Source organism: Gobius niger (assembly GCF_951799975.1).
Source record: "Gobius niger genome assembly, chromosome: 17".
Lineage (NCBI taxonomy): Eukaryota > Metazoa > Chordata > Actinopteri > Gobiiformes > Gobiidae > Gobius > Gobius niger.
Window position 1 is genome coordinate 28,469,826 of NC_136868.1, and position 23,383 is coordinate 28,493,208.

At 42.8% G+C, this 23,383-nt stretch overlaps 1 protein-coding gene across 1 annotated transcript in view; it reads left to right on the forward strand.

Annotated features, from left to right (window-relative positions):
- The window catches only part of LOC306977344 (contactin-associated protein-like 4), a 330,278-nt gene that overhangs the window by 194,873 nt on the left and 112,022 nt on the right, over nucleotides 1-23,383 (forward strand). Inside the window, exons 11-12 of the mRNA XM_079575645.1 lie at nucleotides 2,875-2,981; nucleotides 18,524-18,643. Coding sequence (XP_079431771.1) covers nucleotides 2,875-2,981; nucleotides 18,524-18,643 — 227 coding nt within the window. The remainder of the gene's footprint in view (nucleotides 1-2,874; nucleotides 2,982-18,523; nucleotides 18,644-23,383) is intronic.

A 23,383-nucleotide genomic window follows, 5' to 3' on the forward strand; every position in this document is an offset into this window, starting at 1 on the left:
ACACAACATGGGAGCTTATTTTCTGGTTTTGAACTTCAGGTTTAGGTAATGTTCAGTAGTGTTTCTTTAACTCACCCGTTCCAGCTGCATATGTCCAAGAAAGACGTCCATCCAGCAGCACTGACCAGGGGACAGTCTTCCTGTGGTGTTCTTTTGTGTGGCTTAAAATAACCTGTTCAGCTTCAGTCACACGCCGCTGCGGCATTAGTCACAAATAGACTTGTTGCGTCTTTCTGCCGCAGCGCCCAAGACGTGATGGACACATAACGCACTGGTGTAAACTATCACATTTAGCTGAGAGGAAATCTATTGTGGCAGACAGGGCTTGTGCTGTTTATTATTTATGGAGCGACTGCAGGTGAAGAGGGAAAAAGATGACAACAATATGAAACTTTTGCTGTACATTACTGATGTAAATACGAGGTAAAACTGTATTGCAAGTTTTCTGTCATTTTATGCTTTCATATAAAGGCATAAGGCATTTTATTGCCTATATTTTCGCCGACAAAATCTCTGGCTTTGATTCAAACGCAAGAAATTGGTTTGCAAATGATCGCACAGATAGAACAGATAGAGCCCAGGCGGTTGTTGTTGAGGGCTACCAGTCTGAATAATTATAAACATTATATATATTATATAAATATCTTAAAAGGGTGTTCCCCAAGGGTCAATTTTAGGACCCCTTTTATTTACAATTTGTATTAACTCAAATGGTTGTGACCTGAATCATTCCTCCATTCATTCACCTGCAGACAATTCAGTTTTGTATTCTATGATAACCTCTGCTGCACAAGCAAATCAAAATATATAACATGATTTCGAGTTGATTCAACAAAATGTAGCTTTTAAATTGTTAATGAACTTTTCGAAAACAAAATGCATTATTATATTAAAGGCATTGATCTATGGAACGGTTTATCTATTCAACTTAAGGGCTCCAAAACTATTAAAGCATTTAAGAAAATGTATAGGTCAAACATGATAGAGAAGTATAGAACACTTGAATGAAGACCATTAGAAGAGAAGTCGATCGATACATAGCATCATTTTTGATTGTTGAAGTTTAAGTTTTGTGCTTAAGTGTTACCATCGTTGGTATTAAAGAAAGTGTATAATGTGTCATCTTTGGACACAGAGTCACAGTTTGTAAAAGGGGTTAGGCAAAATAAGTCTTGGCTTCAGCCTAAACCCCTTTGGTCAGGCATCATTTAGATTAAATTCTTAATGTATGTGTTTTCTTATTGTATAATGTCTAAGATCTTTGGAAAACATGTGACATGTGATTTAAATGTTCATAATGACCGAAGAAAATAAATTAACTAAATTAACTAAATTATACGTTCTTCAGAAAACATTCGGTTTTGTCATGGATTTGATCAATTTCTGGTCTAGACGGTTAAATATCTTGGCATTTGGATCGATGAGAGGCTGTCATTTGGTAAACATGTTCAGGAACTAACAAACAAACTTCAGACTTCTATAGAAAAAAAAATGTATCCAACAAGAGGCAACAGTTAATACAGGCCACGTTGCTTTTGGATTATGGTGATAGTATTTTTCCACTGCATCTGCGCTAAAGCCTCTAAATGCAGTTTTCCATTCAGCAATTCAATTCCTCACAGGGGATGGTTATAGGACCCCCTAGGACTGAACGATTAATCGCATTTGCAATTTTATCGCGATATTACACAACGCGGCCCATGCAGCTGATGCCGCGGCCCATAGAAGGGAATGTAGCAGCGAGAGACGCCACCGACGTCCGCTCTGCGCTCCACCGCGTGTTTTTGTTCTTCTCCGTCTACTTAAGGTGTGCTAACATGGATGTAATGTGAAAATATCAGCGTGTATAATGCAGCCACCGCTAAGGACTATTGCTGTTTCCTCCGTTAGCATTGCGTTAGCTGCAGCGCTACACGCTCTGATGCACTCTCTCCACAGAGATGAAGGTGAGCCTGAGCTGCTTGTTGATAGTCCTTTGCGGCTCACATTTGGAGGCTTATGTTTGGGAATATTTAATTGTATTGCAACAAAAAGTTATTAGCGGAAAATTGCAATAAAATCGAAATCGCAATATTGATTTTTGGCAAAAGCGTTCAGCCCAAGGACCACCACTGTGACGTACAGTATATGCTAAAGTGGGACAACAGTCTATTGAAGCTTTGTCTGCCGCTTATTTACAAAGCTCTTCTTGGTGTCCTGCCTGATTAAATGTAATAAATGTCAGGCAAATGCTCACCAGTTGAGGTGTCAGGATATATTGACTCTTGAATCTCACCGTGTCTAGACAGAATGGGGTAAAAAGGCTTTCTGCGGCACCTTACGCTTTCAATGAGGCTTTGCATGTGGACAACCTTATGAATAAAAAGCAAATAATGGAGAGACCCTGCTTAAATGTCTGGTTTTAATATGTTGATATATTGGTCACAAAGATTATTTTGATTTGGATCTTGTTTAGTTTTTGTAACTGTAAAAAGTCGCCTTGTTTTTTGCGGTTCAAAACTCGGGCTGGGAATTAGATATTAAAAAATCCCTTTGAAAAGCCTTTGAAATATTGTTAAGTCCAATACTGGAAAGTTTGGAGTCTGTTGGAGCTACTAAAGTGGAGATGTTGCAAGAGAAAAAAAAAACATGCATTTTGAGAACATGGGCCCTAAAGTGTGTGCGTGTACATCTTTATCCACTGCTGTCTCCCACAAAGGACATGACCAGCATCGTCTCGGTTGTCTTTTACAGACGGTATAGTAAACATGTCACTGCATTTCTCCATGCTAACATGGCAGCGCATGAAGCTTCAAATGCGACGTCACATAGAAGTGGGCCAAGTCTGTTGTGTTTAAGTATGGTATTAATTTCTGGTCTTAATTGTGTTTTTAGGTGCTCCCCCAGTCTGTGTGAACACGGCGCCCTCTGCACACAGTCCTGGAACAGTTTCCACTGCAACTGCTCCAACAGCGGCTACACCGGCGCCACCTGCCACACCTGTGAGCTACTGCACTGTTCTGGCACTGGACATGATACTGTACATGCGGTATACCCACAGCACATGCACTGCAGCCACTACACACGGACTATGCACGCACTCGGCCTGGAACTGAGAATTCATTCATGAATTCAGGGATAACATCTATGAGACGTCCCGGAGCAAAGCTGCAATGCGCTGAGCTCAAAGACACAAATAGACCCATATCTCCCAAACATTGTCTGTCTAACTGTGTGTCAAATCTGTGTCTGTGTCGCCGAGAGCATCCATCCCACCCCACAGGCTTGGCACATCAAGACGCTGTTTAGAGCGCATGAATATTACACAGGTGTGTCTTGAAGCCTGATATAATGGCGACCAGCCCCGCCTACTGTACAGCCGTCTTCCTGACCCAAGGCAAAATGCACGGTGGGCCAGTCAGCACAATGCCACTGATAGTGGCATTGTGCTGACTGGCCCACCGTGCATTTCCCGGTTTGCTAGTGCCCATATTTGGGCCGGCCACCGGCCCGTGTCTGACTGTCATATGTTAAAAAAAAAGAAAAGAAAAAGTATGTTGTTTTTATTGACTACGGCTCCCGCTACTCTGTTTTCTGTAAAAAGACAAACGTGTAGCTGGTTTAGCTGAGCGAGGGGCTCATAACCACGAGTTTGTGAGATCAATCCTGACCCCCACCCATTGGGAAGAACATAAATGAGTGTTGTATAGAGGGCCGGTCTTGACCCTGCACTGATCACAAGTTTTGAGGAAGCGTGTACTTGGCATGCTGACGGCAGGAGTGTCCACCAGAGCACCCGCACAGCTGTACACACAAACAGACAACACACATGATTGATACCACACTAGTATATCAATCGTATGTCTGTTCACCTTTCGCAAGGGCGACGTGTTTTCTTTTTGACCATTTGTACATGTTTTTAGTTGTAGGGGAAAACTTCATCCAGAAGGGCCAATATCTTGTTCAACTTAAAATCCGCCCCACAAGGGGGAGGGAATTTTAATAGCGCACAGAAGGTTTCACAAGCGACAACTAATATCTCACTGCATACTTTTGTTTGGTCGTTGTCAGCTCCATATGTGGCCTGTGCTGCCCTGGGTCTGTCTGTCTCGATACTGCTCCTGAGATCTGATGAGACTGCTGTTCACAAAGCGCTGGATGAACTCTATGGCTACATCCAAATTCCTACAATAGTAGCTCCTATGACCTGATCCTCGCTCTTAACCCTCATGACGTGGTAAGGTCAACAGCCAGGTCCCTCCGCAGTTAGGAACTAGAGTTTCAGCTGCATTTGCACAATCTGACCGCCCTCACCCAGCGGCGGAAACAACAGGGAAAGTGACATTACCAACAGCTTCTCCGACCCTGACTGACAGCACCATTCGGACACTTCTTATCATGGCGGACACTGATGCACATTCGGTTTGGGCTTAGACCTTTCCTCATCACGTCCGACGCCACTCACCTCCACTCAAACCACACCTGCAGAGAATCAGCACCCACTGTCACTGTCTTTGTTTGACTGCCACACATTGTTATGAAACCCACCTTCATTTCCAATTGTCCCGAATGTCAGCAAATCATAATATTAATAATCTCTGTTTAATGAATCGCACTTGACTGAACCATTTTAATTCACTCTTTCACTGCGCTGCGCTATTAAGGGCACGACCTGGTCCCCGCAGCTCATTTTCATTGTTTCAAAACTTTAATTAGCTGGGCTCGTTCGGGAGCGCCTTTCAATTCAGCGCAGACACTTTATTAGCCCGAGTAAATTACTTTTCCGATTCATTCAAAACGCATTAAAAGCTCTTATTTTTAGATTCCACGACACCTGCACACGACCTCCTATTTCGGGACGCCGGCGCTCTTCGCCCCGATCCATAAGTAACGTCTGGGTCTGAAATATTGGAGTGCTCGAAATGAAGCTCCAGTAAAAGTTGTGTAATTAACTGGATGTATGAGTGAGCATTAGCATAAAGGATAGCGGCTGTGGGGTATATTTTAGCACATTGTAATGAGGCTGTAAAAATGTTCCAGTATTGAAGTCCGCTTTTTTATTGCATTTGTGGGTTCACGGTGGATTGAAGGACAGCTTCCCCTATGGCGTCAATAAAGTCGACAAATACAAAAGACAAAGTGCGAGTTGTCAGTGCTGAGTGACACAAACTGCAATATGAGGATGGGAATGGGCCTTCATTTTCATTTGAAATCATTTTCACAACAGTGTGCTGAGAACTGCAGGACAAAGCTGAACATGTAAGGCAGGGGTGTTGAACTCATTTGGGTCGTGGGCCGAAATCCAGCTTCCTCGGCGGATCGCAGGCCACATATCATGTTCAAATGAAAATACTATTGAGAAAACATGATTCCAATAAATGAATAATAATGAGCTGTGATTTAAAGTAAAAGCCTGATAGGACTGTAATAAATCTTAATGGCTTACACTTGTATTGCGCTTTACAAGCCTGTGTCACAAGTGTCTCAGAGTAGTCATGTCATTTTTCATTAACTCCACTCTCTGTGGTGGCAAGCTGCTATTGTAGCCACAGACTGACCATTTACCACATGGCTATAATGTGTTGTTCATTTCCTGATCTCTTCTTTTGTCAGTGCCCTCTGCTGGACACATGTGGAATTCTTTCCCTTTTTTTAATTTAAATTGCCCCCTGGTGGCTACAATGAGCATATTGGATATTTCCTTTAAAATTCATAACTCTGCACAGGAATGGGCTAGAGACTTAATTTTTACATACTCAGGAATTTTTACATACTCAGGAATTTCTGCTCTACAAATCAGGGCCGGATTAAATTATCTTGCGGGCCGGAGTAGGGTGAAGTTCACAGAACCTCCTCTGAAACAAAACAGCTGGAGCTACAGTTTCTGATACACATTTTCACTTGAGAAGGCAGCAGAACGAACTAGCATATACTGTACATACATGCTGTACATACATGTGTAATGAGGCATTAGTCTCTGCTCTCCAGAAACATACGTTATGATCATACAAATCACAGAAAAGGAGAAAAATCACTGAACATGTTTGGGTAGCTACTACTCCATAAAGTATGTGCTTATATCAAAGGAAGAAGTTAGAAAAGTACAAGAGCAAATCTAAAGCAGAGCACAATCATCTTTATGTGACCCTGATTATGTGGTACCAGTTTAGGGAGTGTCCCCAAGTTGAACTCTGCTTCACCAGTGTAGCTATAGTATCCAAATGTCCAAATGCAGAGAATGCTGGTTAGAGATGTTAGCCGCCTCCTGTTGGCAGGAGAGGGAAATGGAGCGCTTATTTTTCAGGGAGAAATAGCTTCTCTGCAGACAGGTAGTTGGCAGCCGGCCATTTCCCATGGTGCACTCCCAGGCTGCCAAAGTCAATGCATATTCACATTTTGAAAAGACGTGAAATGCTGCATTTGAAATGCAGATTTATGGAAACACCCTGACAAAACCAAACTCGCCGAATGTAAATGCTGTGATTAAACAAATGTTCCAGTGGATGTGTGATCAAACTGTCAGAGGAGAGGTGGTATTCCCGGAGCAGGAGTGAAGTGGTGCAGCCTGGAGTGGTCAGTGGACACAGAGAAATCCAATCAGCCTGACAGAGCCGCAGTAATCAAAGACTCAGCACTTTACTCTCACTTTGACTAAAACTGTAGGCGGCAGGGAAATTTAACCCAGGCTGGTTCACTAGTTCACTTTCATGTCCGTCAATATGCTGTACCCCACAGATTATTCCAGCTACACCTAAACTGAGTTGCTGTGGCATTTTCACATTTAGAACACGTTTTCAGAGGAGGAAAAAGCAGTTGTGAACCTGCTTTTAATACTTTTGAGTTCTTATGTTTTCATGTTTTATAGCGGACGTGTTTCTAATAGGGATTTGCTATATTAAATAATACGCCGGATAGATCAAATATGAAGGTAAAAGTAAAAGTAAAGCATGGACAAAACTAAATCATACTAATATCGCAACCATAAGAAACAAATATCAAAGCTACTCCTCAAGACACAAAGAAGTTCTGATCAGTTCAGCCAAAGTCGAGGCGGCACACTGAAGGCGAACAGGGAGGGAAAAAATGAAATTCAGAGATGGCATTTAAATAATTGATCGAGCCAGGTTTGAATTTATGTGTTTATTTAGTTGAAATATTAGTCGCAAAGATTTTTTTCTTGTTTAGTGTTTGGATATCCTCAGGCGGTGAGGCTCATGAACATTCGCCTAAAGGAGTTTACTGTTGGAATGCTTTATTTGTATTGTTTATGGAGATTAGTATTTCTTGTTCAGCACCAGGGCAAAACTCTTCTCATTGCTTTTGGTGCCTTGGAATAAAAGCAGCATCGCAAAGGGTGACTTTCGCCCTCTTTTTTTTTTTTTCAGTTTTTTTTTTTTTTAAACATTGACCACTGTGTGAAAAGTCGATGTTTTCACCTGCCGTGTCTCGCCTTAAACTGAAAACAATTTGCTTCGAGAAGAACAGCTTGAGTTTTAGCTACAAAATTGGCTGACCTGACCTCCTCCGCAGTAAATTAGCTTTGGCCAAGATCCGTGTGTTCGTAAAACTTTGATCAAGACAGGATCTGAAGCGTAGGCAGTAAATACTCATGTAAAATGCAGCCGTAATGAGCCTGATCAATAACAGCATATATTTAAGAAATCAAGGACTTATAGCTGTTTGTGCTCTTAATCATGTTGTTTGAGGACAACATGGGGGAAAAAGTAATTTTTTTTAATCAGATTTTTGCCACTTTTTTGTTGCTTGTTCTTGTTGTTGCTCATCCTTGTTTATTTTTTTGCTCTTGTAGCTTTATTTCAAGAGCCAAGCTGGAGAATACGTGGAGAGGTTAATTCTGCTTTTACAGCTTTAGCCTTGTCATTTGGTGTAAGTTAAAGTAATATGTCTGGAAAATACTCCTGGATTTTAAGATTTGATAAAAATGCAGTCAGATAACACGCCAGCAGAGGGTGCACTCCTCTCTTCTGTGCTGGTGAGAAAGACATGCAGCGGTGAACATGCTAATCCGCTCAGGGGTGTGAGAGTTTGGCCACGGACAGGATCAGAACCAGTTTGTTCATGGTGTCTATGTAACTTCATGGACACTGTACACCGGTGTGTGCCTACAGAACCAGGTTTTCATTCTTGGTGTATTTACATATTAGATAGACAACTATTTGTGCTGAGGCGATTTTGAATCTTGTTTAGTTAGGGGAAAAAGTAAAATAAAATAGTTTGTTTTAGGCTCAAAGCTCAATAAATCAGGCTGGGAATGAGTGAAGAAAAAATATTTTGTTACCATTATTATGGGATGTGCATTGTTTTCGTATCTAGGGACGACCAATGCAAATGTTCTGTTTTATCTGGTGCAGTACATTGCTGTCTCTATGAGCTTAATGTCTCTGTACATTAAAGGACCAGGCCACAGTTCTTCCATACTGAGATATGTTCTTACCTGAGCTTAGACGAGTTGATGCGTACCCGTCTGGTCTTTGCGCATGCCCGTGGAAGAGCGTTGTAGCTTCTAATTCCCCCCCCCTGTTTGGAGCCATAGGAATATAGGTGCAGAAAAGGTGCTGCAGTATTATTGGTATCCCACCATCCTCCATCCAATCTCTGAGTGAGAGGCGGGACATGGCCACACTGCAGACCCTCCAGAATATCCTGAAGCACAGTACCTCTCGTCTGCACACCTTCATAACTCAGGCCCCCTCCACTGGATACCAGCTCAATTTAATAAACCTAAACCTGGCCATATGCTAACAACATCTTTGGTCGTTTTGCGTGACTGAGTGCACGCACAAAGACCGGACAGGTACGCATCAACTTGTCTAAGCTCAGGGAAGAACATATCTCAGCATGTAAAAGCGGTGGCCTGTTCCTTTAAATCAGTGGTTCTCAACTGGTATGGCTTCGGGACCCATCGCTACCCTAGGATGACAAGCCTAGGGTAACGATAAATAAAAGATGCAATTGCTATGTACAATGAAAAATACTGTTTTTCCCCCACAAATCATTAGGCAGTAACTATTACATAAGCCTTTAAAGGGACTATAGGGAGTTTAAAAATGTTAAAATTATGTATTTTCCTCCCCCTACATGTTCCAGCCATGTCCTATTGTGTAGAATGAGCCCAGACCTATTCACCACAACTGCCTCTAAAATCCTGCACTGTCACTCAAAAAGGTGTCACTTCGGTCCGAATCGCAGTCATGCACGAGCTTAATATAGAAGGTGCAGTTACACATATGGTCTGAGGTGGCAGTAGTGAGTATAAAATGGCGAACTTGCATCCAGCCCCTTTAAAGGTGAAATTATGACCAAAACAACTTGATAGCAGTCATTTTAACAGACTCCGGGGCCTTGCCTACATTTTCAGTATCTACATTTTGAAAACTGTTTTCTGGGTCCAATGGGTGAGGAACGCTTCTCTATGGTCCTCATGGCGGGGAGGTGACATTGCTGTAATACCACCCCCTGGTGGCCAGCGGTGACTCCAAACAGCGTTTCAATGACCAATTCAACTTCCCTGGCACGGCTTCCAAAGAGTTTTGCTTTCTCTAAAAATCGCTCTGACCCATGTGACAACACCGGGCTGGGTAACATATTTTTAACCACACTGGTTTTTGTACATCAGCTCTAAAAAGTGGAAGCCTTTTCAGTGCTCGTAGCCGTCCCGCCTTTTTGCGCGGAACAGGCTTCATATGTGGAGATTAAACAGCCATTTTCATTTTCACAGACCACTCGGGACCATTACAATGAATGTGGCTGAAATCATCAATCTCTAATTATTAAATATATGCTTGCAACCCGCTGAAATTGCTTCCGCGACCCACTTTTGGGTTCCGACCCACCAGTTGAGAACCTCTGCCCTAAATAAGGATTAAACTAAACTGGAAAGGCTGGAAAGGTTTGGGGCTATAGGAGCTACAAAACTAGACAGAAGAGCTTTCATTCTGTCAAATGGGAGACCTCAGTCAGCCATTCATGCATGTTACTCATTAGTGTCTGTTTGAGTTCATATCTATTGGGCATATAATTGTGCCCACTAAACCCACCCCTCTCTGCGCTGACACGACGCCGGCTCCGAGCGACGTTTGTAGCGGAGCAGCGGCTGAAAACTGCTGCTTTCATCTTTGGCACAAAAAACCCCCAAGTCTTTGTTTTCTCTCACTTATTTTTACTCCTGTCATAAAAAATGGCTCCTTCTCTCGAGTCTCAGTGAAAAATATAGCCAGCAGTGCCCAGAGACAATGGGGCATTTTGTTATCTACAGCGGGAAGAAACACTTACTGGGAAGAAATGCGTATGTTAAAGCAATTTGTGGAGAGAGAACAATGGAGCCACATGCGTTTAGTTTGATTGTGCCTGTGTCAGTCTCACCAGTGGAGCACCTCTGTGTGTTCAGGTAGAAATGCCTCGGTACTGGTGAGTTTGGCATCTGTAATTACTTTACCCGGTGGGCCCCAAAACAACTAGTCTTGAGAGCAGTTCCCTACTGTCTTTAAAAAGTAGAAGCGGTCTGGGGATATCTATTTATACTGCGCTTTACAGACAATGCAGCACTGAGAGCGTTTTTACACTGAAAACATTAGCTCCTACTGCATGTATTATTTCGTGTTTTTAATCATACACGCATATTTCAGTATTTCTAAAAGTTTGTATGGTAGTGCAGTGATTCCCAACCTTTTTTCCCCTTGAAGCCCCCCTTTCCACTTAAAGCTGCATTACACAACTTTTTACGAGAAAAAATAAGTTGATATTTGTGCGTATTTGACCTTGTATTGACCCAGCGGCTGTATGAGTGGTCAGCATGGCGCCTTTACTTCCCATCACAGTGGTCTCTAGGAAGTTCCAGGATGAATTGTTTGGAATGTTTTTTCTGCTGATGGAGCCTCTCACCAGAAAACCTCAATCAAACAATCAAACAATTGATCCTGGAGAGTTGTGGAGACGACCGTGATGGAAGTTAGTCCTTTTATGCTCACTACTGCCACCTCAGGTCTTATGCGTAACTGCAGCAAAGGGACTAGATGGAAGTTGGTTGTTTTATACTCACTACTGCCACCTCAGGTCTTATGTGTAACTGCAGGTTCTATATTAAGCTCGTTCATGACGGCGAATTAAGAACTTTTTGAGTGATTTTAGAAGCATCACTTTTTAGGTTCGTTTTGCCAGACACTAAGGTTAGAGATGTTAAAGATCTTTTACCTTTACATGTTTCAGCGCCATCTGCAGGCCGTCATCAGAAGTATCACCGGCGTGCGGTGACGTGTCACTTATCAGCTGTTCTTACTTCCGAGGCGTGACCAGTCTGACGGTCCCAACAGGTCCGACAGACTGGAGACACCATCAACCGTGACGAAGGAGCGTTTCTCCTGTCCCACACCTGGGACACCCTCCTCCAATGATTACGCCCCCTACCGCCCTGAATCCACCGGGCGGCAGGGGGGCGTGGCCAGTCTGTCGGACCTGTTGGGACCGTCAGACTGGTCATGCCTCGGAGGTAAGAACAGCTGATAAGTGACACGTCAACGCACGCCGGTGATACTTCTGATGACGGCCTGCAGATGGCGCTGAAACATGTAAAGGTAAAAGATCTTTAACATCTCTAACCTTAGTGTCTGACAAAACGAACCAAAAAAGTGATACTAGAACACAAGTAGACACAATGAACGTTACGAAGATTTTAGAAGCAGTTGTGGTGAATAGGTCTGGGCTCATTTTACACATTAGGACATGGCTGGAACATGTAGGGGGATGAAAATACTTAGTTTTAACATTTTAAACTCCTTTAAGTTAAGTTAAGGTATACTTTATTAATCCCCCTCGGGAAAATGTGTTCTCTGCATTTGACCCTTCCTCAGTGCCGCCCTGTAGGAGCTGTGAGCCGCCAGTATAGGCCAGTGCTCGGGGACCCATCTCCAGATGCCAGGCTGATGGTCAGAGGATGGCTGGAGGAGTAACCTATTGTATGCTTTTAGTGGTAGGAGACACCGGAGCACCCGGAGGAAACCTACACAGATACGGGAAGAACATGCAAACTCCACACAGAAAGGCCCAGTCCTGGTGAAAATGGAACCCAGAACCTTCCAGCTGTCAAGCACAGGGGGCTAACCACTGCGCTACCGTGCTGCCATGCTGGAGACTGCCCCATGAACCCGGCAGTGTTCCTCTGAAAAAACCTTCACAAATAGTCCAATAGTTCCAAGACTGGAAAGTTCGGATTCTATATGCACATGAACGTGCAATAGTGAAATAGCTATATTCGGATTACTATATCTGTGAAGAAGTATACGTGGGAAACCGGCCAGTGTGGCGGGATGTTGTAGTAACTTCCTGGAACTCTTCAGCGAACAAAACGTCATAGTATAAGCATTGTAAAGGCTGAGTTTCAAATGGTTAAACTCTGACATTAAAACTAAGAAAACTAGCTGAAAATCTCAACAATCTCACTGCATGAAAAGTCAGTGTATTTCATCCAATGGCCGCTGGCTGCCCTGCTTTTTGACCACAAACGTGGGGGGCGCCATTGCTCCGCCGTTGCTGTAGTACCTCCATATCGCCGCTAGGCCCCCATTGAAAAGCATTGGACTTTAGACACGTTAAAAACTACTTTAAAGCCTGGTTTCAATTGTTTCAACACTAGACTAGGCTAGATATTCCTCATGAGATAACGCTGGGTTAATCACAATATATGACACCAGGCTGGTTTTCGTAATATGAATTTTTGAAATCTGGTACTTAATGAGGGTCGGACTTTTAGCATTGGAGCAGCGCGAGCTACACGTCACGCAAGGGCCGAGTCTACAGTGAAAATCCCGCCCGTATGTCCTTTTTAGGAACATGCTTCGTCAGAGCTGGGGAGGGGGAGTCTGTAAATCCGCCATCAATTCCCCCCCCTCGCGTCAATGAGAACGAGTAAGATTACAATCACATGGCATGAGCCGACACCCGCTGTGGTCTGTGCATCCCTAACAGCTAAGCTAAAAATGAGATGAGAGCTGCTGAATGATTCAAACACTCATGCATCATTCAGTGTTAGCTTTGTAACGTCTCTCCCCTGACATTCACACGGCTCTTGATTCTGCACAATCTGTTTCTTAGTCCCGCGTCAGTCTCACCCAACAGGCTCGAAAGGACGGATTCGAAAGTCTGGTATAAACTTTCTTTTTTGGTGTGTGGTCTCTGCTGAGATCAGATTCACCGAGACTATCTGGAGACTCGCCTTGTCTCCAGGGGAACATCTCAGAGACAACTCCGTGACCGGCGACAACTCAAGTCTCCATCTAGTCTCCAGACCAGCGCCTAATTAGCACAATACCTCTTCTTGCAAGACTGTGGCTAAAATAACAGATGTTTCCCCTTGATGCCTGCTTGCGCACATCCATGCTGTACCTAGGAACGTTTTGCAAGCACTAGTTTCAGAGAAGGAACCACATCCGGGTCATGGTAGCAATTTAGCGGAAATAGCATTTCTGCAAATCGAGGCTGAAACTTTGATGAAATCTTCAAATGTAAGTAGATGTGTGTGATGGATTTTTTTTTTTTTTTCGTTATTTGAAAATTTCAGTACGTCATGAATTAGCGACATCAGGCCATGGAGGAAAACTGAAATAGCTCCATTTGGTGGCCACAGTGACCGCATTTAAGTAGTATTTAGATTTATTACAGTGCTAAAACGTTTTTTAGAACATGCCATTCTAGTGGATTTCTATAATCATTGTAACAATAACATAAAAGGATATACAAAAAAAACATTGGACCACAAACAAGAGTTCCACGTCTGAAAGTAATGTGCAATTATATTATAATTTGCAAATAAGTAATGGTTAGTAGAGGTATCTTATGCACAATGTACAGTATAGTAAAACCTCAGAATATGGAGTAAAATATGATAATTAGTAATACAAATTGTAGATATTTGAACAAATAAATACAACATACCTAAAACTATATGTGTACTATGTGCTACAGATAAAATAACAATCTCCACTTAATTTCCTATCAGCTTGAAAGCAAAAACACTGATAATATATTTTTTTGTATAATTGGAAATACATTCAGACGTTAAGGCCCCCTATAGCTTCAAATGTATTTGAATGGAAAACACCAATCCTCACCCTCTTGTATGACGCATGGCCAGCTAAAGAGTGTGCAGAACTTTGACATCTGGCTCATTTGAGGATGAATCGATAAACGGAGCAAGTCACGGCTTCTCTCGACCGAGCGCTGTGATAGCAACACCCAACTAAACTTTGTAATAAATAAACAAGCGCGCCGTGCTGTTTCAAAAAATAATCCTGTTGCATTAAACATGAGCCTAACCTGACATTAAACCTGCTGGCATGGTTGAAACTCTCTAATTACCTCATTAGAATTCTGTAATGAACGTGATCTGCGGGAAAACAAGACCTTATCCGGGCTCCATTATCAAATATGTTTAATAATTGAGAAAGTTCAGCTCGTGACAGCGATACAGATATAACCATCATCCGCGGGTTATTACGGCGCTATCATCTCGCACCTCTGGCCCGACAAAATTAATTCCATTAGCGTCCCGGGCACATTATGAGGACGACGCAGCGTGGATGGTAGTATTACAGTTTAAGAGTGGCGAGGGAAGGGCAGTGCTTTTGTGAGGCTCTGTTGTTTTCATAGTGGCGGAGAGTTGAGGGACTTCTTTTCTTGTGGTAAATGTGATCACAGATGCAAAACCAAGAGGGTCAATCATGATGTGTGGGAGGGATTGTGGGGGTCATTAAAGGCATTGTGTCAAAATGATGGCCTTAAATGTTGTCAAAAAGCCTAAAACTGAATCATCAGAATAAAATATGGCCAGATTTCTTTGTGTTTGTGGCATTAAAAATGTAGTATTTGGACTTTGAATGGGCATTAAAAGCATTGGTTATTTATACTGTATTAATCTCTGTAGAGAAATTAGTTCTCTGAATTTGACCCATCCTCAGTGTCGCATGGGGCAAACTGTATCTCACATGATGAGCTGTAGGACCCATCTCCATGATGTGGAGCAGACACGGGGAGAACATGCAAACTCTACACAGAAAGGCCCCGTCCAGGTGGGAATCGAACCCGGGACCTTCGAGCTGTGAGACACGAGCACTAGCCGCTGCGCCACTGTGCCTATTATTATGAAACTAGACACTCTAATACAGCTTATGTATGATTTTGGTAGAACTGAACAGAACTGAAATACATTTGATTTATTTAAGATGGGACAGTGCATGTTAATTAACATGAGTCCAATGCAGAGTGGCTTCTCATGGAAAGATCGAAACAGTTGAGATTTGAATATTTCTCTGACTTTTTAAATGGTTACAATCGGACGGCTGAGAAATATCCTGTTAAAGTCTTCAATCCGAGAACCAGGCTGTTTAAATCAATCTGTGGCAACACGCGGTGTTTGCCTCTTCCTATAACGTTAGTGCCTGTTCAGAGAGGAGAGGAGTTCATCAGAAAGGAGAGTGTTTCATAAAAGACGCATTATCTCCATTTCTAGAAAAAAAAGTCTGTGATTTTGATCAAAACTTGCCTCTGTTTAGCTTAGATTTTTCAGGAACTGAGGCATGTGGAATTAAAGTGAATTAAACCTATGAAGAGCTTAGAGTCTCAGCTTTCAAACGAGCCACAGCATGTGTCCACAGCTATAACATAGAATACACTGTGGTGCTACAAATATCATGAAAAACGGTCTGGATTGTTGGCACTCAACAGCTAAATCCCAAAATCAGTGTGGCACTGTTAAGGTGTGCTCTTTAAGTGTTTAAGCATTAGTAGTCATTTTAGGGTTAGGGTAAGGGTTAAGTTTAAGGTTAGGTTTAGGGTTGGCTATGAGTACGCCGATTATTAAAGGCCTGTTAGTATGTTCACAGATAAAAGTATAATAAACAGTGTGTTAATACTTTACAAGCACATTATTAATGCTTATTAAGACCTGTTATTAATACCTTTTGTGAGAGCTTAATGAGGGACACAGCCAACAGTTTGATTTCCAGTACCTCATGGTTTGGGAGCTGGTGTATCTCTGGTCTATATTCTCAGCACACTACATTAGGTCCATATATAGGGTGTAATACAGGATATAATCTGTTATTGTCTCTTGTTTGAGATACTTCCTGAATGTTGTATGTTGAGATTTTGAATTAGGCAAATTTAATTCAGAGCACTGTGGTCTATTTTAGGCCATCCTATTCTGGTTTAATCATCCTTTTCACAATGATAAAAGTCAGAACACAGTCTACAATATGATCACTTTGTAGAGTTCTTCATTTCATTATAAACGCTGTTATCGAGGAGGCACAGGCTTCTTTCCCCACTGTGTGCGCGAGGACTGCTCCTCTGTTCAGATGATTATTCCTCCAGTTTCCCTTTTCTGTCCACCCTCAGCAAATGAACAATAACCTCTGTAGGCCCTTCTTCTTCCCCATTTGGTGTTAGTGATTGTCTGTCAGACTGAAAGATTTACATTTTTTCCAGACCGCTCTTTAACCCCTGATTACCTCCTTCTTTGACAGTATGAAAATGGATTGATATAGGTCATGCAGGCAGTACACATAAACAGTATTGTCCCGGTTATGTTACGATGTTAGTGTTTGCTGGTGCAAATCTGACACGTCAGCATTTTTGGTGGGTAAAAATCCCCTCTATTTTATACCCATACGGTAATTATGAATACTCCAAGGAACTCATGTAAATGCTGTCCTGTGTGAACCGGTGTAATGAAGGCAGCATCGATTCCAAACGTCTTCAACCTTCAACTAAATGAATAACATTCTACCACCAAAGCATTACTGTGACTTTTTCAATCAATTAAGAAGTATGAGAAAACTATAGATGTGACCCAGACCCCGTTGTCATGGAAGTTCTTTGGGAAAGTTCGGATGGGTTTGGTACAATGTTTAGACCAGGGGCGTCCAAGTCGTTTGGGTCGAGGGCTGAAATTCGCGGGCCGCAGATATTGTAAAGGACTGTGGCCTCATAAATAACAACGGCTTAAACTTATTGTGCTTCATCAGCCTGTGTCACATGTTTCTCGAAGGCAATAAGTTACTATGGCAGTAAGTTACTATTGTAGCCACAGCCGCCCTGGGGCAGACTGTCCATTTACCACGTGGCTATAATATGCTGTTTATATCCTGATCTCTTAGTATGCCAGTGCCCTCTGCTGGACACGTGCGGAATTCTTTCCTTTTTTAAGCTGCCCTGTAGTGGCTGGAGTGAGCAAAATCCATAACTCCGCACAGGAATGGAGACTTACTTTTTTTTTTTTTTACATGCTCATGAATTCATGCTCCTCAAAGGGCCACATTAACTCATCTTGACCTTGACATATGTGGTATAGACCAAAGGAGGATGTATCATTGACAGTGTAGGCCAGGGGAAAGGCATGTTTGCTTGATCGCGCCCTGAGTTTCTTTTGTTTTTTCCTAGGCAAGATTATTTGTATTGCGCCACTCATCCAATATTACAACTCAAAGTGCTTTACTCCAAACCATAGTCTGGGTTTCTTTTGAAATAGTATTGATTTCTGTCGTGTCAGAGAGCAGATGTGGGTGGGCTGGATGGCGTTGCCTGGCAAAGAACTAATCCACCAAGCTGAACAAAGACCAGGGGATAGGGTCCGGCTCCTGACAGGCTACTTAGCGACTTACTGTAGGCTGAGGCATGAGTCAAACGTTAGAGGGCCACCGGGACCGTGATCCTGGTTTCTTCTTGAGAGCCCCCAAGCACTTCACTGATCTCCTCCCACCGCTCATGACAGGTTTCCCCTGCAGTAATGGATGACAAGGCAATGCAGACTTATTTATAAAGCACAGTGCGTACACAAAGCAACTCAATATGCCCTCCAGCAAACACAAGAAACATTCTATAAGCTCAACATAAGAGGATGGTTAAATAACATGGAAATATATACATGTATTAAAAATATATATACATTTTTAACCAAACACTCAAATACAATATAATTCTGACTGCCGTACGCACAACCAAGTAGAATCATTTTCAGCTTGGTTTGAAGCATTGCCACATTTGATGCTTTTCTCACATATTCAGACGGTTCCAGATTTTCGCCGCATGAAAAGTTAGTCCAATAAAGGATGGGTCAAAGAGCAGGGAACATTTTTTATCTTCAGCAAAATATGAATCCCCCATGCATTCTCTCAAACTGATATCAATATTTACCTTTCATTCCGCCTTCCGATTTCACGTCCTTTTATCTGTAATATTCCTCATCGTATAATGTAATAGCAATATATTCAAAAGTGATTAGAAAAAGTAATATCTCGCTTTTTATTTTGCGCGCCTGAGCAGAGAACTCGCCGCTGCCATTTATGAAGTGTTTAATTAACTATTGATTGGCTTCATATGCAACAATAAACCTATCCTCCTGAGAGCGGGCTAATTTTGGGAGCCCATATTTATCTCCAGATTGCCGCTGTTCACTCAATAGAAAGTCATTATTAGCCGAATGATCATTTCTCATGAATATGCAATCTAAGTGATGTGGTGTTGTCGTCCGCAGCGGCGTACGAGCAGTCGTGTGAGGCCTACAAGCACAGGGGCAACACCAGCGGGCATTACTACGTCGATGTGGACGGCAGCGGGCCCATCAGACCTCAGCCGGTCTACTGCAACATGACAGGTAGGACATGACGGCAAGGGCAAGGGGAGCCTATCTGGGCCGAACACGATTCTATTGAATTACAAGCCAAACGGTTCAATCAATCAATCAATCAATCAATCAATCAATGCTTTTATTATTATTATTATTTATTGTTATTATTACAGAATTAGACACTCTAATACACTTTATATGTGATTTTGGTAGCTCTGTGATGAACAGAACTGATATAAATGACCATCAAAAACTTCACGATCTGGACATTACATATATTTTTGCGTTTCTTTCAACGTTCTTCTGAGTTTTTAAATGGTTCAAATCGGTCAAAGGACAGCTGAGAAACATCCTGTTAAAGTCTTCAGTCCGAGAACCAGGCTGTTTAAAAGCACACGCGAAAGTGATTGATAACACGCAGTGTTTTAAAACCTGTCAACAATGTTGTTGTTGAAAATTGACTTCAAACGGAGATATTTAGGCATTTGCCTCTTTCCATAACGTGCCAGGGAAGAGAGAGGAGGAGAGAGAGGAGGAGAGAAGAGGGGAGAGAGGAGGAGAGAGGAGGAGAGAGGAGGAGAGAGGAGGAGAGAGAGGAGGAGAGAGGAGGGGAGAGAGGAGGAGAGAGGAGGAGAGAGGAGGAGAGAGAGGAGGAGAGAGGAGGAGAGAGAGGAGGAGAGAGGAGGAGAGAGGAGGAGAGAGGAGGAGAGAGGAGGAGAGAGGAGGAGAGAGAGGAGGAGAGAGAGGAGGAGAGAGGAGAGAGGAGGAGAGAGGAAGAGAGAGGAGGAGAGAGAGGAGGAGAGAGAGGAGGAGAGAGGAGGAGAGAGAGGAGGAGAGAGGAGGAGAGAGAGGAGGAGAGAGGAGAGAGGAGGAGAGAGGAAGAGAGAGGAGGAGAGAGAGGAGGAGAGAGGAGGAGAGGAAGAGAGAGGAGGAGAGAGAGGAGGAGAGAGGAGGAGAGAGGAGGAGAGAGAGGAGGAGAGAGGAGGAGAGAGAGGAAGAGAGAGAGGAGGAGAGAGAGGAGGGGAGAGAGGAGGAGAGAGGAGGAGAGAGGAGATAGGAGGAGAGAGAGGAGGAGAGAGGAGGAGAGAGAGGAGGAGAGAGGAGGAGAGAGAGGAGGAGAGAGGAGGAGAGAGGAAGAGAGAGGAGGAGAGAGGAAGAGAGAGGAAGAGAGAGGAGGAGAGAGGAAGAGAGAGGAAGAGAGAGGAGGAGAGAGGAAGAGAGAGGAGGAGAGAGAGGAGGAGAGAGGAGGAGAGAGGAAGAGAGAGGAGGAGAGAGAGGAGGAGTGAGGAGGAGAGAGGAGGAGAGAGAGGAGGAGAGAGGAGGAGAGAGGAAGAGAGAGGAGGAGAGAGAGGAGGAGTGAGGAGGAGAGAGGAGGAGAGAGAGGAGGAGAGAGGAGGAGAGAGAGGAGGAGAGAGAGGAGAGAGGAGGAGAGAGGAAGAGAGAGGAGAGAGAGGAGGAGAGAGAGGAGGAGAGAGAGGAGGAGAGAGAGGAGGAGAGAGAGGAGGAGAGAGGAGGGGAGAGAGGAGGAGAGAGGAGGAGAGAGGAGGAGAGAGGAAGAGAGAGAGGAGGAGAGAGGAGGAGAGAGAGGAGCAGAGAGAGGAGCAGAAAGGAGGAGAGAGGAGGAGAGAGGAGGAGATCAGAAAGGAGAGTGTTTCATAAAAACCCCGTTATTTCCGTTGCTAGAAAAAAAATGTGATTTTGATCAAAACTAGCCTCTGTTTAGGATTTCTCAGGAACCGAAGCACGTACAATGAAATCGTTTTCACCTACGGAGAGTCTCACCTTTCAGATGAGCCACAGCATGTGTCCACACCTATTGGAATGCGCTGTACGTGAAAAATGGTCTGGATTGTTGGCCCTCTACAGCTAAACCCCCAAAACAGCGTGGCACTCATTGTGTTAAGTATCCAGGCAAACATAAGCCACGTGGGTGTCCCCCGTCCTAGACTCTCCAGAAAAGAGAAACCTCCGGGAGAACCACAGAAGGATTCAGAGGCTCAATGTGCACCAATGCTTTTACTATCCATAAAAAGATATAGTAACTTTATATCATAGCTTTATAATAAGGGTACATAAATGAATTCATAGTTCATGGTAAATTCATGCATGACATCATTATGAATTCATGTAAATTATTTGAGGCTTCATGAGTAAATACTATTAACTCATCAATGATCATGAGTAATAAATCATGATCATGTTAATAATATTATTAATAAGTATTAATAAATTAATTCATAAATATGATAAAATGCTAAATTGTGTGCGCAGGTACAGATGGGGGGCACGGGCCGACCTTTGTACATACTTACATTAAATATGAAGTCATCATTAGTTCATCATGAGTTCATAATGAATGTGCCCCTTAAACTAAAGCATTGCAGCTTTGATCAATTTAAAGATATGCCTCAGTCGTTTAAAACACTGAGCTGTGCCTTATCAAAAGTGGTGTTGTCACAAATAGCAAAAACAGAACTATGAAATAATGATTGTGATGCTTTAAAAAATGGATAAAGGTGAGTAAATATGCAGGCGACCTAACAATGCATCTCAAAAGATGATTCTGTGTTATTAACACCAGAAAAGACATTGTAAAATGTATAGATTATATATAGTTTATACAAAGGCTGGTCCTTGCCCTCTGTTTGTGTCTTCTGCACAAACAATTCATCATGATCATGATTAATTCCTCACTTCTGAAACACGTGCTTGGTCAATGTTGAGTCGAGTTGTGCATGCACACACAGAAACAGGAAGGAGGGACAAAAACAAGTCTTTCCCACACAGACACATGCTTCTTTTAGTCTTACTGGCGTCTAACCTACACCTGTGTGGCCAAGAACATCGTGGCCAAGCGCAAGAGCTCCACCGCCGTGGTCATCGTCTACGGATTTCCCATCAACCTGTGCTCCTCCTGTGACCAAAACAGTGAAGATGGCGGCCGCGACACAACCATCTTTCACCAAAGAAAAAAAGAGTGGTGCGCACTGAATGGGTGCTGCTGCCGGATGCTCTCTCATCGAATGCAATTTCTCCATCTGTGAGATCAATAAAGTACCATGTTATCTTATCTAAAGGGTTCCCAGTTCTATTGTATTAATTTGAAGGAGAGAGTCTGCAGGGAAGCTGGCCACGAGTGGTCGAAAGTAGGGTTCTTACCAAGCAAAATGTATGTAAATGTATGTATATATATACAGTGCCCCTCGAAAGTATTCATACACCTTGGACTTTTGCACATTTTGTCATGTTTACAACCCTAAACATAAAGAAATTTTTTTTGATTTTTTTACTGAACGTTCACACACAAATAACAGACAACTGTGAAGTGAAAGCAAAATGATACCTAATTTGCACCTAAAATATTAGGTTCATTTATTAATGAACATTTCAAACCCTCTCCCAGCGGCTGGAACATTGACGCCTTTTATTTTGTCGGGACAACAGGAAGTGTTTCGTTGCTGTTAGCGGAGCTTTGACATCAGTGTCACTGCAGGTTTCTGTTTCGTTTTTATCACGGACCGGATTATTTGTTGTTATCTTGTGTAAAGGCGAGTTTAGACGGAGCGTTTGTGTTTGTGATCGATCATGAGACTGACCCGAGAGAAGACGAGACGCTCGCGCTGATGGGAGGAGTTATTTTGAGGCGTGGGACTGACCTGCACACGGAGCAGCTGGACGTGCTTTGAAGACATGATGGAGACTATATTAAAACCCTGGAGGGTCACACGACATTTGTTGCTCTCCCTGTTTCCACAAATAGTCACAGGAGGTTTGAAAAGTGGCTAAATCTGTGTCAAAGTTACGCTGGGATCAGCTCCTCCGCAGCGTCCCCCTCGGCCCGGGTTCAGTTTGTTACTTCCTGCACGTGAGTTTTCATTTACTCCAGTATGAGACAAATTCCTAACATGGGGAATATTTCTACTGCTATAGTTTCTAATAAAAGCCCCGGCCTGTTTTAGAGACCAGCCGCGAACCCGGCCTCTAATGGAATACAGGCCAGTATTGGATTTTACGGTATATTTATAAAAAAAAAAAACTCTTCCTCACCCTCCGCGGGCGGTCTCTTATATTTATATATATATATATATATATATATATATATATATATATATATATAAAACCAGTTTCCCTCCTGCTACATGGTTCCTGAGATTTTAAAATGGCTGACAAAGACCACACCTTCCCTTTGTTCTAACCATGTCGTACATGAAAGCCTGTATATGGAGTAAATTAATAAATCAACAAAGTTTTAAACCAACGATGTGACATAATTATTAACTAAATAAATGAATCAGATGGTTATTGTTTGTCGATGGATGGATATTGCAAAGGAAACAAACAAAGCAAAATTACCAAAATAAACAATGGGACAAACCCAAATGAGTGATGCTGACACAGTCACAGTCACTTACCTGCTCACCAACAATACCTTAGTTTTTTTTTTTGCTGCTGTGTTTCTCAGGCTGCCTCGGCTGGGTTTTCAATTCTACTTTACGATGCTGTTAGACTGTGATTCCCCTGTCCCACAAATATTTCTAAGGTTCTGGCACTTTTACACTGATGTTATAGTCCTAACCTCCGGACTTTGTCTTGTGTTTGCGAAACTCGCCTCAGTATTTACCAGGCACGTACGGAAGTGAGGAAAAGTTCATCGCCTTAAATACCTGTGTTCATTCATTTGTGTTTGATGAAGTCATGTACAAACTCATCATAAATTATGCATCATCCAGGTCTTGGTTTAGACACAATCTAATTCAATTTAGGTCT